Below are 18,875 nucleotides of genomic sequence, written 5' to 3'. Positions count from 1 at the left end.
GTTCATTCCCCCCCCAACATATAGTCTGGCCCCCCACAAGGTCTGAGGGACAGTGGACTGGCCCCCTGCTGAAAAGGTTTGCTGACCCCTGGCCTAGGAGAGCAGGTTTCAAATCCCTGCTTGGCCATTACGGTAAATTCACTGGGTGACCATGCAACAATCAATGTCTCTAATCCTACTCTACCTTGCAGAGTTGTTCTGTGGATTAAATGAGGGTGGGGGAGAAAACCACACAAGACACCTTGAGATTCTTGGAGAAAAGGTGCGATATAATAGAGCTAAGCTTGATTTTACTTCCCTTCTTTGTTGCTTAGGGTGGCAAGAAAAACTCATTCAATTATACCAAGTGCAAACTTTAAATACAAAAAGCAGAATTAGGCATGCTTAAGCCCATTCAGTCCCAGAGACATTGAACGGAGTTTTGCTTTATATTGAACTGGGTCCAAAATGTAAACTTAGGAATGTGGGGTTTTTTTGCAGGGGGAGGATGACAAATGCTGGCTTAGTTTATTCCTGAAGCCTTGTCCTTCTGCTAGCTGGGGACCAGACGAGAGAAAAGAACTCTGTGCGAGCTCAGAGGGTGGGTTTTTATTATGTTTCGGTTGTGCTGGCGCTGGATCATGGGCTTTGTAGTGGCAGGGCTGCACAAACAACCATCCTCACGCGGGCCCCTTACGCCACGCTGCACGAAGGATTTCAAAAACAAAACGGAACAGGAGAAACAAGCAGCCTATTGATTTGCTAAATATGTCGGGCCTTGGGACATGTGTGGGTTCGCGCCCTGAGACCCGGCGTTTCGCAGCTGCTTCTGGGGCTGTGCCAGAGCTCTCTGCGCTTTGCAACAGCTGCCTGTCTCTATCCAAGAGCTTTGGCCACCTTCGCTTTGAACTTTTGTCCTGCCAAGATCGCCGGGGCGCGTCGGGCTTCGCGGGGACCAGGGTGTTGCCTGCGTGCGCCGGGACATGCGCGCGTTCTTGGAAAGCGCACGTCTGCGTCTGCAAGAGAGAGAAAGGATCCCGGAGCTGAGATCTCCTTGCAGGGTGGGGTTGTTGGGGCAGGAGAGGAGGAGGAGGAGGAGGAGGAGGGCTCCTCCAAGCGAGGTGGGCTCTTCCCAGCCCATGTGGTTCTCATTAGAGTCGGCAGCCAAGAAACTCCGAGCTGGAGAGACCAAACCAGAGAGCGCGCGCGCGCAAGAGAGAGAGAGGCTTCTGCAGGAGGGGAAGAGGGGAGCGAGAGGGCAGCAGAGAGAGGGATGTGATGACTGAGCGGAGGGAAGGAGAGGAAGAGAGTTGAGAGGGCAGGAGAGGCTCGAAGGAGACGGACAGGGGAGCCGTCTGGCATGGAGACGGGAGCGCAGAGAGGGAGCTGGGCGCGCGGGGCGCTCCGGGGTCTTCTCAGCGGGCAGCGCTTGCTCTCCACCCTCCCTCTGCTGCTGCTTCTCTCCAGCGACGTTGACATCTCCAAAGTGCAAGGTAAAAAGAACAGCTGGTGGCTGGGTTGGGGGGTTAGTATGGGGTTTCCCCCTCTTCCTTCCCCACCCCGGTTAAAGAAAGGGGGGATTTCAGCCGGTTGTCTCCACGGTAGGAGAAGGTTAGCAGGCGCTGGTGGCTTAAAAGGGCAGCGCTTAGCCGAGGTTGGAGGAGAAACAAGAGAGCAGAGAGATTTCTGGTTGTGGGGGAGCGGGTGCCCCTCACCCTGGCATCTGGGAGGGGGCGAAAGAACGAGCTTCCACGCTGCCGTTGCGCGTTGGGATTATGGATCCGTCATATTAAGGGATATTTTGGGCATGTGGGTTTTTCCCCCCGGGGTGTTGGCTGTGAAGGGTGAGTCTTCCTGGCTGGGCATGGAAACAGGTCTTCGCTCTTGTTTTGTTTCGTTTTGTGTCGGGGGTGGGGTGTGAGGTTGAGGGATTTGGGATGAATAGGCACCCCTCACCCCGACATCTGAGTTTGGACGGATAGGAGCTCTTTGGGGTGAATGTGAGCACAGGAGAAAGGCTTAACAGGTCTGGTTGTTTTTGGAGAGAGGGGGCAGAGAGACCCCTGGCTTCTGTAGGGAGAGTGTTCCTGGTATGGGGGTGGGGGCCACTCATGTTGTTACCTGGAGGGCGAGAGGAGAGAGAGCTCAAGGTGTGACTCTTAGGAGATGCTGGGTGCAGATAATAATAAATAATAATAATAATAAATTTTATTTATACCCCACCCTCCCCAGCCAAGACCGGGCTCAGAGCGGCTAACAGCAGATATAAAACAATTGATTGAAATACAACTTAAAAAACAAGATTAAAATACAACGTTAAAATGCAGCCTCATTTCAGCAGAAACTCAAAAACTTTTTTGGGGATGAAAACGTCAAGTCTTCACCAAGGCTAACTATCCAGATAGATCTGGTGAAGGGCTATTTCTGGGTTTGGAGAGAGATCTTCACTTGCTGGAGGCCCCCACCTCTGTATCTGGGCACTACGAACAGTGAGCAGGAAGGAATTACACCCCAAATTACCAGTGTGCAGAATCAGTCCCATTCACCACCAGGCTTCAAGTTTGGGTGCTGTGTTTTAAGAGTTTAGGCAAAACTTTGGCAATTTTAGTTGGCAGCCTTGAAATGTACCCACACTCCTATGTGCTCCTGAATTAGGAGTAGCTCCGTGATTGGTTGCTGGTAGGGAGGGTGCAATCTTCAGTTCGTCTGGGGAGCCCCTCCACTCGGAGGTGCATTGGAGAATTGGTTACCTCTCTGTGCCCGTTGGCAGATTGGGTGGCTTGAATGATGGCAAAAGGTGGCGCATAAGAACCAGAGAAAAGCTTGGCTGCTGGATGAGGCCAAAGGGGGCCATTCTAGTCCAGCACTGTGTTACAGCAGCAACAACAACAACAACAACAACAACAACAACTTATTACTTATACCCTGTCCATCTGGATGAGCCTCCCCAGCCACTCTGGGCGGCTCCCAATAGAATATTAAAAGCACGATAAAACATCAAACATTAAAAACTTCCCTGTACAGAGCTGCCTTCAGATGTCTTCTAAAAGTCGGATAGTTGTTTATTCCCTTGACATCTGATGGGAGGGCGTTCCACAGGGCGGGCGCCACCACCGAGAAGGCTCTCTGCCTGGTTCCCTGTAACCTCACTTCTCGCAGTGAGGGAACCGCCAGAAGGCCCTCGGCGCTGGACCTCAGTGTCTGGGCAGAACGATGGGGGTGGAGATGCTCCCTCCAAGGCCATTTAGGGCTTTCAAGGTCAGCACCAACACTTTGAATTGTGCCTGGAAATGTACTGTGGGCCAATGTAGTTCTTTTAGGACAGGTGTTATATGGTCTTGGCAGCTACGCCCAGTCACAAGTCTAGCTGCTGCATTCTGGATTAGTTGCAGTTTCCGGGTCACCTCCAAAGGTAGCCCCACCTAGAGCGCATTGCAGTAGTCCAAGCGGGAGATAACCAGAGCATGCACCACTCTGGCGAGACAGTCTGTGGCAGGTAGGGTCTCAGCTTGCGTACCAGATGGAGTTGGCAGACAGCTGCCTTGGACACAGTGTTCTTACAGTGATCAAGGGGGTACCACAATGGGAAGCCCACAAACAGACCCTGAGTCCAGTAGCACTCTCCCCTTCCTTGGGATTTTGGATAGTGGTTCTCCAGAGTTCCATTTTGTATAAGGATTTGTCAGTGGCACAGCTTGGAGGAAGGATTTGCCCAAAGAGGGAAAACACCAGGGGCACATTCAATGTTAGAAATTCACCAGGTGCTGGCCGCAGTTTGCACCTGGCTATTAACCTCTTGTGACCAAGTGAAGATGCCCGGGTGTCAGGATGGCACCCGACGTCTCCACCATCGGGAGACGCATGCCTGGGGAACCTTGGATCTTGACTGTTTTCACACACTAGCAACACACCCTGCAGAATTCTATCCGTTATATTTTATCTGCACAATCACAATTAATTTTCGGGAAGCAAAAAATTGTATAGTGGTACCCCTGGTTGTGAATGGGATCTGTTCCAGAGGCCCATTCCAAAATGAAAAGCCCGCAACCTGCGCAGGTGCACGGCGAGATTTGGAGCTTCTGCGCATGCGTGAGCGGCGAAACTCGGAAGTAACCCTTTCCGGTACTTTTGGGTCGCCACGGGACACAACCTGAAAAAACGCAACATGAAGCAAACGTAACATGAGATATGACTGTACTGAAAAATACGACTTTCGAGCTGCCTGGCCCCAAACTGGAAACTGGGCATTCAGTTTTCGCAGCTGTAATCCTGGTTTAAAGAGTCGCTCAGTGCCTAGCTGACATATCTGAGTTTCTAACACTTGGCACATTCACACAGTTCATCTAAAGCACAACATTATCACTTTAAGCAGAATCTGGAAGATAGCTATTAGCCATGAGGCAGCGATGCTTCTGAACACCAGTTCCTGGAAATCACAGATTTGCAGAGTGCTCTTGTGGCAGAATCCTGCTTGTGGGTTTCCTGCAGGCAGGTAAGGTAGAAAGGTAATGGGGCTCATTTGCCTGGCCAGTATGAGAACAGGATGCTGGACTAGATGGGCAAACTGGCCTGATCCAGCGGCTTCTCGTATGTTCCTTTGGGAGCTGTAGTTTGTTAAGGGTGCCGGTTCCCAGAGCGTTTTAACAATCAACCCCCTTTCCCAGGGAGTTCTGGGAACTCTAGTTCTCTGGGGGTCTCTTATCAACTCTTAGCACCCTTAGGAAACCACAGCTCCCAATACAGTGGTGCCCCGCAAGACGAATGCCTCGCAAGACGGAAAACTCGCTAGACGAAAGAGTTTTCCGTTTTGGAGGTGCTTCGCAAAACGAATTTCCTATGGGCTTGCTTCGCAAGATGACAATGTCTTGCGAGTTCCTGCTGGTTCCCCCCCCCCTTTCTAAGCCGCTAAGCCGCTAAGCCGCTTATCAGCTGATCCGATCAGCAGATAAGCCACTAAAAGCCGCTAATAGCGCTAATCCACTAATCCGTCAATGGGCTTGCTTCGCAAGACGAAAAAACCGCTAGACGAAGAGAATGACAGAACGGATTCTTTTCGTCTTGCGAGGCACCACTGTATGCAGAAGAGGTGCTTTAAGCGCATGGTGCAAATGTGGTTTGGGCCAATTCTTACGCGAAGAGCATTGGGTGTTCTTGGGGGACGAGGACAGGCGCCCATGCGCTGGTGTGCCTTGTTGGCTGTGATGCTGTGCAGCTGCTGATGTTTCAGCTTCTGTAGATGTGTTTCTGGGGGAAATTCCTTTCTTCTGGCTTGGGAGTGCCAGAGTTTAGTTACGCTCCATTATGACTCTATATGGTCTAGTCTGGGACAGATTCAGAAGTGTCTGTCCAGCCCAGAGTCTCCCTCTCTGTCTTTGTGATGTTGGACAGGGAAGTCGCTTAGATCCGTGGACAGGCAAAACAGGGCAGGGAACTTTGTTAGAGTTTTATTATTGAGATATTTGTAGAATAAATTTATAAGAAACTCTTCCAACTTTTCTTCTTCTTCTTCTTCTTATTTTTCCTATTCCTTTTTCTTTTTTATTTTCTTCCTTTTTCCTTTATTGTTCTTTTTTATATATGTGTGCATATCTGAAATATATATGTATGTATTTGCAATATTTTGCTTATATTTTGTAGTAATTATGTTAAATAAAATTTAAAAACAACAACTTTCCTACCTTTCTCACAATGCCAGGACTCCTGGACACTCAATGAAGCTAAATATTAGAAGATTCAGGGCATGTAAAAGAAATAATAATAATAATAATAATAATAATAATAATAATAATAATAATTTATTATTTGTACCCCACCCATCTGGCTAGGTTTCCCAGCCACTCTGGGCAGCTGCCAAGAGATTAAAAACAGAATAAAACATCACAAATTAAAAACTTCCCGAAACAGGGCTGCCTTCAGATGTCTTCTAAAAGTCAGATAGTTGTTTATCTCCTTGATATCTGATGGCAGGGCGTTCCACAGGGTGGGTGCCACTACTGAGAAGGCCCTCTGCCTTGTTCCCTGTAACCTCACTTTTTGTAGGGAGGGAACCGCCAGAAGGCCCTTGGAGGAGGACCTCAGTGTCCGGGCTGGACAATGGGGGTGGAGACGCTCCTTCAGGTATACTGGGCCGATTTATTATTGCAGCACCCAGTTAAACGATGGAACTACCTGCCACAAGAGGCAGTGACGGCCACCAACCTAGAAGGTTTTCAAAAGAGGATGAGACAAATGAGAGGATGAGGAGAGGGCTATGGATTGCCACAGTTAGAGGCAGCAGTGCGTCTGAATCCCAAGACTCAGCTAGACTGCTAAAGAAAAAGTGATTTACTGTATATGTGTTGTATGTTCGATATGATGTTGTGCCACCAGATGGCGACATGGAGTCCCATTTTTTTCCTACCTGTTTTCCCTGTTTAAATTTACAATACTTTAAACTGAAATCCTTCTCTGATGTTTCAGCCCCAGTTGCTGGAGACCACAGGAGGGCGGAGGGCCCTTGTGTTGGAATCCTGCTTGAGGGTTTTCTACAGGCCTCTTGTTGGCCCCTGTGAGAACAGAATACTAGACTAGATGGACCACTGGCCTGATCCAGCGGACTCTCCTTACGTTCTTATAATCTTATTATGAAGCGGTGTCAGCACAATGCAAGGCAGTGGCGTAGCATGGGGGTGCAGGGGGGGCCAGCCGCACCGGGCGCAACATCTGGGGGTTAGGGTTAGGGGGCGCAAATCCACGGGTTAGGGGGCGCAAATCCACGGGTTAGGGGGCGCAAATTACTTGCCTTGCCCCGGGTGCTGACAACCCACGCTACGCCACTGATGCAAGGAAATCAAGATGACAGCCGAACAAACGCTCATTGTCATATAAGCCTCCCTTGCACAGAAATCAGAACAGATGCTCAGTATGGGCTGGATATAACGGAACAACTGTATCAGCTTTGTGCCAGCAAAGCAGGATGGATGCTGAACGAACAGGTGTTTCGGAAGAGTCTCCTCTCCCTCTTCCCTTCCTTTTTGAATGAGATCTGTTTGTTGTCTTACCCGAGCCTTCAGTATGTGCTCCCTGAGGCTGATGGGAGTTGTAGTCCGAAACATCTGGAAGAGACCAGACTGGCAGAGGCTGGACTAAGCTCTTCTCTCTCCTCCTCTTCCCAGCTTCCCCTTTCCTCTTCCAATCAGCCATTTGTGGGGAGCTGCAGGGTGAGCTTGGTGCCGATAATGAAGTGTGTTGCAATTGCATTTCTTTACCTGCAAATGAATCAGACTAAATGAGTCTGGATAGTTCAGTTGTTGAGAGCATGGCGCTGATCACGGCAAGGTTGCAGGTTCGATCCCCGTCCGGGACCACTGCGTTGCAGGTGGTTGAACCAGATAATAATAATAATAATAATAATAATAATAATAATAATAATAATAATAATAATAATAATTTATTATTTGTACCCCGCCCATCTGGCTGGGTCTCCCCAGATGATTCTCAGGGTCCCTTCCAACTCTACAATGCTATGATTCTATGATTCTAAATTCTTAATCAATACTAGATACAGTGGATGCTCGGGTTGCCGACACGATCTGTGTGGGATGGACGTCCGCAACCCGCAGGGTTTGCAATCTGCAGCGGTGCATCTGCACACGTGTGGGTTGCGATTCGGTGCTTCTGTGCATGCGCGAAGCACGATTTTGCGCTTCTGCGCATGTGCAACTGCCGGAACCCGGAAGTAACCCGTTCTGGTACTTCCGGGTTTAGCGGTCCTTAACCTGAAAAAACACAACCTGAAGCGTATGTAACCCGAGGTATGACTGTATAGTCACCGGAACCTAAGAAAAGCCATGTGACTGGATCAGGCCAGTCCCCTCTAGTCCAGCATCCTGTTCTCACAGTGGCCAACCAGATACCTGTGTGAAACCCGCAAACAGGATCCGATCCCAAGAGCCCTCTCCCCTCCTGTGGTTTTCAGCAGGTAGGGTAAAAGGTAAAGGACCCCTGGATGGTTAAGTCCATTTAAAGGTGACTATGGGGTGTGGCGCTCATCTCATTTTTCAGGCTGAGGGATCTGGTGTTTGTCCACAGACAGCTGTCTGGGTCATGCACATTTCTGGTGCAACGGGACACTGTGACAGAAACCAGAGCGCATGGAAACGCCGTTTATCTTCCCGCTGGAGTGGTACCTATTTATCTACTTGCACTGGTGTGCTTTCAAACAGCTAGGTTGGCAGGAGCTGGGACAGAGCAACGGGAGCTCACTCCGTCATGGTGATTCGAACTGCTGACCTTCCGATCAGCAAGCCCAAGAGGCTCAGTGGCTTAGACCTTTTTTAAAAATAAAACACTGATAGGCATCAGGCCAATGGCCCATCTAGTCCAGGGTCCCGTTCTCACTGTGCCCAATCAGATGCCCATTATGGGAAAGCAGCAAGCATGGTCCAAGCCCCAAAGCAACACTCCGCTCCTGTGATTTCCAGTAGATGGCATTCAGAAACACTGCTGTCTCTGCTCATGCAGGCAGAGCTTCATGGACAGCAGTCATTGTGGGATGTGAAACACAAGAGCAGTCAAGTACAACATTCCTAGAGTGAACATGTTTACGCATGGGGAGGAATGTTTGTCCAGCCAGCAGGTCAACTTCCTGTTTCCTTCTGGGCTGGGACAGACTTCCTCTGCATGTGACTAGAGGTGGGCGTGGCCTCACCTGTGCAGGTAATGACAAAAGCACAGGGCAGGGCAGCCATCTCTCTCTCTGTGACTACATGCATCGAATAAGCAACATCTGCTTAGCCAAAGATGCTCTCTTGGCCTCCAGCCAAGAGAGGACAAAGGGACTGTCTCCTTATGAGATAGTTTCCAGGTGTATGTTACTTTTCTAAGCTAAGTCTGCCTTCTGGGATCCGATTGTGAACAGAATGGTGTATGAGTAAACCTTTTTATGCTTCTATAGAAGACTGCGCCGTGCCTTATCTTTTATGAGGGAATAAGGGGGAAATACCAGAACAGTTATTATAGAGGCTTTAGCGAGCCTGAGCAAACGCATCCGCTGCAAGTTTAAAAAGGGGAATGTTACTCTGCTAAATTGTGAAACTTGTTAACACATGTTGGAAAGGCTGTTATCAGACAATATATCTTCTCCTGCATCCCTGAACATCCCCACAGTCATCAATAGCTTTTTCTCCTCCATCAATATACCGATATAGATACAGATCTAGTCTAATCACTGCAAGAGCTTTGTGCAAGCAAATCAGGACAAATGCTCGGTAAATGAGTTGTCTGAAGGTAGCAAAAATGGGCCACTTTAAACAAACTTTAAGGAAGAGCGTTGTGGCCATGTGGGCAAAAGCTGCCTTGGTTGTGTGGCAGGCCATTGCGTACAATATTTGTTATTTCACAGAACCATAGAATTATAGAGGTGGAAGGGACCCTGAGGGTCATCTAGTCCAACCCCCTGCAATCTGTTGGGAAACTGGGTACGTGCAGCTACTCACACAGAATCAATTAAGGTTTGGTAGACAGCCAAAAGGTCATGTGAAGAAGTAAGTCTGCCTGGTGATAACAGAGACATGGAGACAGCTCCATGATTGGTCAAGCTCTCTCAAAGGAGTGATAATTAATGGCCTGCTAACTGGAATGTGTCAGTTCGTAGTTCAGGAGTTCAGGAGTTCTGTGTGTCAGTGTTGGAGTTGTGAGTTGTGTATGACAGAGCAAGCTAAAGATCCGTGTTCTGTTCCTGTAAATAGTCCACTGTATGTAATAAACACCTAACTACAAGTTCCTGCTTCCTGCTTCGTCTATCCTGTCTGCAGCCAAGTCGCCAATTGCTTCCGTGGATTCTGCATTTACTCTGCTAGGTCTGGTCTGGCTAAGGTCCTGCAACTAGTCGGAAAGCAGCAAAACACCAAATAGGTTTGACCAATACAATCTGCAGCTGTCCCATATGTGGGGATCGAACCTGCAACCTTGGCGTTATTGGCACCACGCTCAAACCCACTGAGCTGTTATGCATAAAATTTACACAAGGCTTGAATCTCAGGGGGACGCTCAGTTGGTAGAGCACGAGTCTCTTAATCCCAGGGTCGTGGGTTCGAATCCCACATTGGGCAAAAGATCCCTGCATTGCAGGGGGTTGTAGGTGATCTTGGAGGTCCCGTCCAACTCTACAAGTCTATGATTGTAAAAACAAACAAACCCCCAAAGCAGCTTACGAAGGATAGAGAGTAAAATCAAGAAATAATTACAAGCCTACCTTGCAGCATTCAAATGTTAAAATACTGGAACGGATTAAAATTATAAGATGATGCACTGTGGGGTGAGTCCCAGGCTTGTCTATCCCCCCTAAACTTCCTTTCTCCGGTTAAATTAACCAGTGCATGACCTCTTGCAAATCTTACTCATTTAAGTAGAGCTTGCAAAGGAAAATGTCCCCCGTGGGATCGTGAACAAGGTACAGTGTAGCCGTTTGAACCGACGTCTGGGCTTGTGTGCTTTGGTGCTTACTATCCTTTGAGATCTACTTATCCTTAATAGGCTTTTCAAGTCACCGAGAGAATGTTTAATTGAGCGGTGGCAGGAAATTGGGGAGGCGTTGGCGTTGGCAAGGGAGATACATTTCTTAAGCCTATTTTTAAAAAGCCCTTTAGCGCGTTATCCCATTGAATTTCACAGAGTGGCTGTGTACTCACTTTCTGTCCTCCTGACCACAGATGTGAGGTTTATGGGCAGGCTGTTCTATTTCAGGGGACCAATCCCAGACTAATTTCCTTGGCACTTGGCTTCCTCTAGGATGCTGGGTCAGTCAAGGTTAATGGGGTCTCAAGATTTTGTCTGCCTTTCTGTTCAGGGCAGAGCTGGGTTTCTTTGGAAACATGGGATGGCAGAGTTGGAAGGGCTCCTGAGGAACATCTAGTCCAGCCCTCTGCAATTTGCAGCTCTCCCTTGTGGGAAACGAACCTGCAGCCTTGGCACTATCAGCACCACACTCTAATAATAATAATAATAATAATAAATTTTATTTATACCCCGCCCTCCCCAGCCAGAGCCGGGCTCAGGCTGGCTAACACCAATAAAATAAAATCACAGTAAAACATAATAGGGGGGAAAGAGAGGGAGGGGGAAAAAACCCCAATTTAAAATACAGGTTAAAATACAATTTAAAATGCAGCCTCATTTTTAAAGTCGCCCATAGATCAAAACCATAAGGGGAGGGAAACATAAGGGTCAGACTGAGTCCAAACCAAAGGCCAGGCGGAACAGCTCTGTCTTGCAGGCCCTGCGGAAAGATGTCAAGTCCCGCAGGGCCCTAGTCTCTTGTGACAGAGCGTTCCACCACGTCGGGGCCAGTGCTGAAAAGGCCCTGGCCCTAGCTGAGACCAATCTAACCTCCTTGAGGCTTGGGACCTCCAAAGTGTTGTTATTTGTGGACCTTAAGGTCCTCTGTGGGGCATACAAGGAGAGGCGATCCCGTAGGTACGAGGGTCCTAGGCAGTGAAAGGCTTTAAAGGTCAAAACCAGCACCTTAAACCTGCCCTGCACTCCACCGGGACCCAGTGCAGTTGGTATCTACTTGCACTTTGAGGTGCTTTCAAACTGCTAGGTTGGCAGGAGCAGGGACCGAGCAACAGGAGCTCACCCTGTCGCAGGGATTCGAACTGCCGACCTTCTGATTGGCAAGTCCTAGGCTCTGTGGTTTAACCCAAAGCGCTACCCGCATCCCATACCTTGTGCATACCTTCTGCCTTTCCACCAGCTTGATGCTCAAGGTGGCTTGCAACTTGCAGTTCTGTAGAAAGGAGGTGCTGTGGCCATTAGAGACCGGCAGCTAATCTTGCACCAAAGAGTTGCCCCATTGTATCAGGAGACATTCTGTCCTAAAGGCCTTACTCCTTATCTTCTTTGTTGTTGTTGTTTAGTCGTTTAGTCATGTCCGACTCTTCGTGACCCCATGGACCAGAGCACGCCTGGCCCTCCTGTCTTCCACTGCCTCCTGCAGTTTGGTCAAACTCATGTTGGTAGCTTCGAGAACATTATCCAACCACCTCGTCCTCTGTTGTCCCCTTCTCCTTGTGCCCTCCATCTTTCCCAACATCAGGGTCTTTTCCAGAGAGTCTTCTCTTCTCATGAGGTGGCCAAAGTATTGGAGCGTCAGCTTCAGGACCTGTCCTTCCAGTAAGCACTCAGGGCTGATTTCCTTCAGAATGGAGAGGTTTGATCTTGCAGTCCATGGGACTCTCAAGAGTCTCCTCCAGCACCAGAATTCAAAAGCATCAATTCTTCAGCGATCAGCCTTCTTTATGGTCCAGCTCTCACTTCCATACCTCACTACTGGGAAAACCATAGCTTTAACTATACGGACCTTTGTTGGCAAGGTGATGTCTCTCTTATCTTCTTATCACATACCAAAGTATGTGCATAATACAGAAGAGGACCTTGTGCGTGCTGCATGAAGGTGCTCAGAGAGTCCTTTGTTTGCTTGCTTAATTAATATGCAATTAACCAGAGTCCTTATATGGAATCATAGTAGGGCGTTATCCTAAATGATTGGAAGGTACTCCATGCATATGTATCGTCTTAACTGATAAGGGAACAGTATATTACGAAGCCCCCTTCTTCGGGAGGGTGCTCAGTCCTTTGGATGTTTTTTTAAAAAATATTTTTTATTAAGAATTTCAACATAACAAATTATCAAAACATATCATCTTCATCCCCTCCATTTCCCCCCTTCCCCCTTCAAGAAAAACCCTCCCTCCCCCCAAAAAACTTCCCTCAGCTCCTCTCTCTGATTTTTCAACACCTCTGCATATTTTAGAATTGTAAAGATCCTTAAATTATCTGTCTATTATGTTAACAATCAATAAATTTGTGTATGTTTATTCAAAACTTGCCAAGGAGTCGAATTCATTTTGGGGTTTTTTAAAGTAATTTGTAAAAAGTTCCCATTCTTATTTAAAGTCACAGTTGTCCTTGTCTAGCAGTTTGTATGTCAATTTCGCCAGTTCCGCATAGTCCATCAACTTCTCTTGCCACTGTTCTTTTGTCGGGATTTCCTCATTCTTCCATCCTTGTGCTATTAAGACTCTTGCCACCATTGTCACATACATAAATAAATTCTTTATTTTCCTTGGCAGGTCTTTTCCTACAATCCCTAACAAGAATGCTTCTGGGTTTTTTACAAATGTTAATTTAAACATTTTCTTCAGCTCATTATATATCATTTCCCTTTTTTTTTTTATTTCTCTACATTCCCACCACGTATGGTAAAAAGTCCCTTCCTTTTCTTTGCATTTCCAACATGCATTTGACCCAGTTTTATACATTCTTCCTATCTGGTGTTATATACCATCTACACATCATTTTCATATAATTTTCTTTCAAAAGAAAGTCCTTTGGATGTAAATCCACCGAGCCTGTCTGTCTGGCCAGCAAAGACAATAAATGTTCCTTTGTTCCTTGTTTTTTGTCCAAGGGAGCCCTCAGATTTTTCTGTTAACAATGAGAGCAGAGGTGTGAGCGCACCCAAACAGTTTTTTCAGGTGTTTAGGGGCTGCAAGGATGTGCAAACAGGAATCTCTCTAGCCTGAGAGTTGCTTTCCCTCCTGGAGAATCTCCCAAATGCCAAATACCAGGGGAGGGAAGGACTAGGGACAAAAGTGGATGGATCAATAAATGTCTGTGTTCCTTTTGTACAGTAGATTAGTCTCCCCTCACAATGGACACATGTTCATCAAATGTCTGTCTATATCTATCATCTATCTATCTATCTATCATCTATCTATATCTATCTATCTATCATCTATCTATCTATCTATCTATCTATCTATCTATCTATCTATCTATCATCTATCTATCTATCTATCTATCTATCTATCTATCATCATCTATCTGTAATCTATCTATCTATATATATACACAGTCGTACCTTGGAAGTCGAACGGAATCTGTTCTGGAAGTCCGTTCGACTTCCAAAACATTTGGAAACCAAGGCTCGGCTTCCAATTGGCTGCAGGAAACTCCTGCATCCAATCGGAAGCCCCGTCAGATGTTCAGGTTCCAAAGAAAGTTCGCAAATCGGAACGCTCACTTCCGGGTTGGTGGCATTAAGGAGCCAAAATGTTCGACTCGCAAGGTGTTTGGGATCCAAGGTAAAACTATTTAAGAGTTTTCGTTATGTCTCAAAGCACCCTGCTCTCCCCTCTGCCATTGAGTAATCCAAGTTGTTTTCTGGTTGTTTTGGAGACTTCTCAAGTCGGTGCTTCACGACAGCTTTCCGAGTTCCCTTTAACTGTTTCAGCTTCTGCTATCTGGACGACAGATCTAGATGCCATCGCTCTGCCGCAAGAACAGTTTTCTTTCCTGCTTTCGGTCCCCTTCCCCTGTTTTTCTTGTGGGTCCCCCCCCTGCAGGTATTTCTCAGAAAAAACAACCCCAAAGGGGAAGAGAGCTGAGTTTTGAGTTCGCCTTTGGTTTCCAGATAAATCTCTGTTCCTGCTCTGTTCCCCAAACTACTTTTTTTGGAGGGGGCCCTTCTTGCTGGTTTTCCTGTAGCTCAGTTTTGCCGTCCCTAAAATGGTCCATTCTCTCTCTGGGCAGGCGCAGAGGTTTAAATGATTCTGGCAAGGGATCTGGGTGGAAGATTTTGTTTCACTTAACTGGGCGATTGAGTGTCTGTTTTCTACCCTCAGGACTGTCACCGCAGGGAGAGTTTGTCCGGCCGCGATGGATCTCAGGAGGACGGAATCGGCGGGATGTTGGCGAGGCGGAAAAGGTCAGATCTTGCCTTCCTCTGTTTTGATTCCTGCCGATTCCCTATTTCTTTTCTTCGTTGCCTTGATGGGTGTTTTATTGTTTTATGATTGTTTCTGCTTTTGGTGTTACAGGGGGTTTATTATGTTTTATTGCACTTTGTGACTGTTGAGTTTATTGTGTGCTGCCCTCAGATCCGTCCAGATGAAGGGATTTTAGCATTTTAAATAGATAATAATAAATAGCATCTCGGACTTCGAAGGGGGAGAAGGACATCCTGTTCCAATGAAGAAGACGTAAGTTCTCTCGGGATATGACAAGCAGGTCTTGATAAAGTTGCTAGGGTCACTTCTGCAGCGTATATCACAATTTCTTTCTTTCTGTCTTAAATTTGTATACAGTGGTACCCCAGGTTACATATGCTTCAGGTTACAGACTCCACTAACCCAGAAATATTACCTCGGGTTAAGAACTTTGCTTCAGGATGAGAACAGAAATCGTGCTCCGCCAGCGTGGCAGCAGCAGGAGACCCCATTAGCTAAAGTGGTGCTTCAGGTTAAGAACAGTTTCAGGTTAAGAACGGACCTCCGGAACAAATTAAGTACTTAACCTGGGGTACCACTGTACTGCGCTTCATCCGTACAACTCAGGGCAGTTCACAACATCAAAATACAGTGGTACCTCTGGTTGCGAACAGGATCCATTCCGGAGGCCCGTTCGCAACATGAAAAGAGCACAACCCACAGCATCACGTCTGTGTATGCGCAGGTTGCGATCCGTCACTTCTGCGGTATGCGCGTTATGTCATTTTGCACTTCTGCGCATGCGCGAGCGGCGAAACCTGGAAGTAACCCTTTCCGGTACTTCTGGGTCACGGTGGGACGTAACCTGAAAGAACGTAACATGAAACAAAAGTAACCTGAGGTATGACTGTACAAGATGAAAACACAAAATTCATAATAAAGGCGAGTGGGGGGGGGAGCACAAACCAATATCCCCCTCCGACAAACACATTTAAAAGGCTTTCTGTTTATTTATTAAATTAAGCACCCTTGTACCACTTTAAGAGTGGTGCCTTACCTCAAAGAATCATGGGAATTGTAGTTTGTTCAGGGCGCATGACCTTAGCAAACCACGGTTTCTAGGATTCTGCATGACTGTTAAAACGATGCAAGAGTCAGACTATGGAACTCCCTGCTACAGGAGGCAGCGATGGCCAGCAACCTGGAGGGCTTTAAAAGAGGACGGGACAAATTCATGGAGCCATTTCCAGTGGCTTCCAGCAACTGGTACTGAGAAGCATTTCTCTCTCTCTGTATGCAAAGTTTAATTTTACAAACCTCTCTCTAGCTATCTCTTGCTCAAAACAAGAATCGATGTGCATTTGCGAATGCAGATAGATATATAGTCCAAGGGTGCAGCACCTCTGAACCCAGCTGCTTTGTTCCTGCCAGACAGCAGTGATTTTCTCTAAAATGATATTTATGACAACTACGATGATTCGTCTGGCGCCGGAAAACATCAGGCACTTGCGTAAAACTCATAACAAGGCAAACGCTGCCCTGTGGGGCTCGCAATCTTATTTAGAAGAGGAACAAGAATAAACGGAACTGATTTCTGTGTGTGTTTGGCGAAGGCCAGAAGCAATTAAGCATAAATGAGCTTTTCCCCTTTTCTTTTTTTAAGAGCAAGGAAAGCAGGATGAGTATTGGCTGTTGAAGAGTTCCATTAATAAGTCTAAAAGCGCCGTGCAAGAAAGAGGGGCGAGGTGGGAAATCAGAGGGCTTGAGAAAAGACACAGAGAACCAGGTGAATGCGAAAACTGATGTGGAGAAATGTATTTGCTTGTTGCACGATGACAGGCTTTTGGTATCTTGTTGGTGCAATGTGAACAACGGGTTAAATTGCACAGCGCTTGGTCTCAGGTCTCGAAGACCACATCCCCGTGCCTGGATGCTTAGAGATAAGGATGCCAGGTGCAGGGGGTTACCATAGCAACACCAGCAACATCGTGCATCGTTTGCTGTGTCATCCACCCTGCCATGGGCTCAGGAAATGATTAAACCCGTTTCTGCACTTAGGCGTATTGCTTTCATTATTGCCCTGATTCATGTCCTGTTTGCTGTCAGGGTCTGACTCTGAATCAGTAGTTTGCCATGTAGCGCCTGGAATTCTGAGGTAGAATTCTCCTGAACATGGAAGCTCTACTTAGGGGTAATCGTCGGTGACGGATGCATGTTTCTTTCTTTTTTTTAAAAAAAAAGTTTTTTATTGACTATTTTTACACCACAAATTATTCCAACAATTGTGTTTTCCCCCATTTCCCCCCTCCCATTTCCCCCTCATACCCCTCCATCCCCATTATTATTATTATTATTATTATTATTATTATTATTATTTATACCCCGCCCATCTGGCTGGGTTTCCCCAGCCACTCTGGGCGGCTTTCAACAGAACACTATAAAAATACAATACAATAACCTATTAAACATTAAAAGCTTCCCTAAACAGGGCTGCATTCAGGTGTTTTCTAAAAGTTTGGTAGTTATTTTTCTCTTTGACATCTGGTGGGAGGGCGTTCCACAGGGCGGGTGCCACTACCGAGAAGGCCCTCTGCCTGGTTCCCTGTAACTTGGCTTCTCATAGCAAGGGAACCGCCAGAGGGCCCTTGGCGCTGGACCTCAGTGTCCGGGCAGAACGATGGGGGTGGAGACGCTCCTTCAGGTATACTGGACAGAGGCCATTTAGGGCTTTCAAGATCAGCACCAACACTTTGAATTGTGCTCGGAAACGTACTGGGAACCAGTGTAGGTCTTTCAAGACCGGTGTTATATGGTCTCCCAGTCACCGGTCTAACTCCTGCATTCTGGATTAGTTGTAGTTTCCGGGTCACCTTCAAAGGTAGCCCCACGTAGAGTGTGTTGCAGTAGTCCAAGTGAGAGATAACCAGAGCATGTGCCACTCTGGTGAGACAGTCTGCGGGCAGGGAGGGTCTCAGCCTGCATACCAGATGGAGCTGGCAGACAGCCACCCTGGATACAGAACTGACCCACACCTCCATGGACAGCTGTGAGTCCAGAATGACTCCCAGGCTGCACACCTGGTCCTTCAGGGGCACAGTTACCCCATTCAGGACCAGGGAGTCCCCCACACCCGCCCGCCTCCTGTCTCCCAAAAACAGTACTTCTGTCTTGTCAGGATTCAACCTCAGTCTGGTAGTCGCCATCCATCCTCCAACCGCCTCCAGACACTCACACAGGACCTTCACCGCCTTCACTGGTTCTGATTTGAAAGACTACCTCTAAACACTAGTTAGAAGCACTCTGTAGAAGAGCAATATTGTCTCCTTTTAACACGATTCGACCCAGCTGTTTCCTTGATTTTGTCTTGGAGTGAATCTCCTCAGCATCATCCAGAACCAAGTTCATATGTTCATCAAATCCCTGTTCATACAGCCACACCTGAATTCTGGACCTATTCTGTAGGTATCTGAAGATGAGGTTGATGGGCTGCACCATCACTTTCTGCACCTTCTGGCCGGCAGCTGGGCTGGGAACGACCCCCGACAGGATGAGCGGGACTTAGGCGGGACAGGGCAGTCCTTTCCCCCATTCTTTTAAAAAGTTTTTGTCTTCTTGGTTCCTGAGCTTTCTGGTCAGCTTTGGCGTTTCAGCGTAGTCCATCAGCCTAGTTTGCCGTTTCTCTCTGGTCTTTCGCCTGGTCATCTTTTGAAGCTGCCGAAGCTGCTGGCCCTCGCTGCCTCATGTGGCAGGGAGTCCCACAGTCCCACAAACTTCTAACATGTCTGATGTGACTGAGACACACACAGAGAGAGCAGAAAAACCTCAAAAGAACCCGTTGGTGTGTCTTTTATTGCCCTGCTCTGTCCTCTGACCGTTTCAGTCATGACACGGAGAGAGGCTGTCGGTTTCCGCAGCTATATATAGTCCCAAGTGCGGTTGCCAGAGGGGAATGTAGGCCAAGCATCTCCTGGTTTTTTTAAAATTTTATTTTCACCCTCTCCTCCCCCCCCCCCCGGGACTTGGCGTTCTTTGGGAAGGCCGCAGCGAGGGTATAATTTTGGGACGAATATTCTGGCTGCTGTGTTGTTCTTACTCGCAGTGCCCAAAGGCCGGTTGCAAATCCCTCGGCCGTTCAGAGGAATTACA

General features: G+C 47.5%; 1 protein-coding gene and 1 pseudogene across 3 annotated transcripts in view; one reads left to right on the top strand and one right to left on the bottom strand.

Annotated features, from left to right (window-relative positions):
• Positions 1-1,094: 1,094 nt before the first annotated feature.
• Positions 1,095-18,875, top strand: part of ADAM33 (ADAM metallopeptidase domain 33) — a 94,303-nt gene continuing 76,522 nt past the window's right edge. The window contains exons 1-2 of one of the 2 annotated variants that reach the window (XM_081206985.1): positions 1,095-1,472; positions 14,646-14,728. In XM_081206985.1, the coding sequence (XP_081063111.1) occupies positions 1,340-1,472; positions 14,646-14,728 (216 nt within the window). In that variant the 5' untranslated portion in view covers positions 1,095-1,339. The remainder of the gene's footprint in view (positions 1,473-14,645; positions 14,729-18,875) is intronic. The other variant, XM_081206984.1, reaches the window with a different exon arrangement.
• LOC308594461 (small nuclear ribonucleoprotein E pseudogene) lies at positions 17,783-18,509 on the bottom strand (annotated as a pseudogene). The gene is made up of 2 exons: positions 18,497-18,509; positions 17,783-18,286 (listed from the first exon to the last, which is right to left on the bottom strand). The product of its transcript is annotated as a small nuclear ribonucleoprotein E pseudogene (transcript).

This window comes from Podarcis bocagei (genome assembly GCF_964188305.1).
Source record: "Podarcis bocagei genome assembly, chromosome: 9".
Taxonomy (NCBI): Eukaryota; Metazoa; Chordata; class Lepidosauria; order Squamata; family Lacertidae; genus Podarcis; species Podarcis bocagei.
Note: the sequence above shows the minus strand (reverse complement) of the source record. Positions and strands in the feature narration are given on the sequence as shown.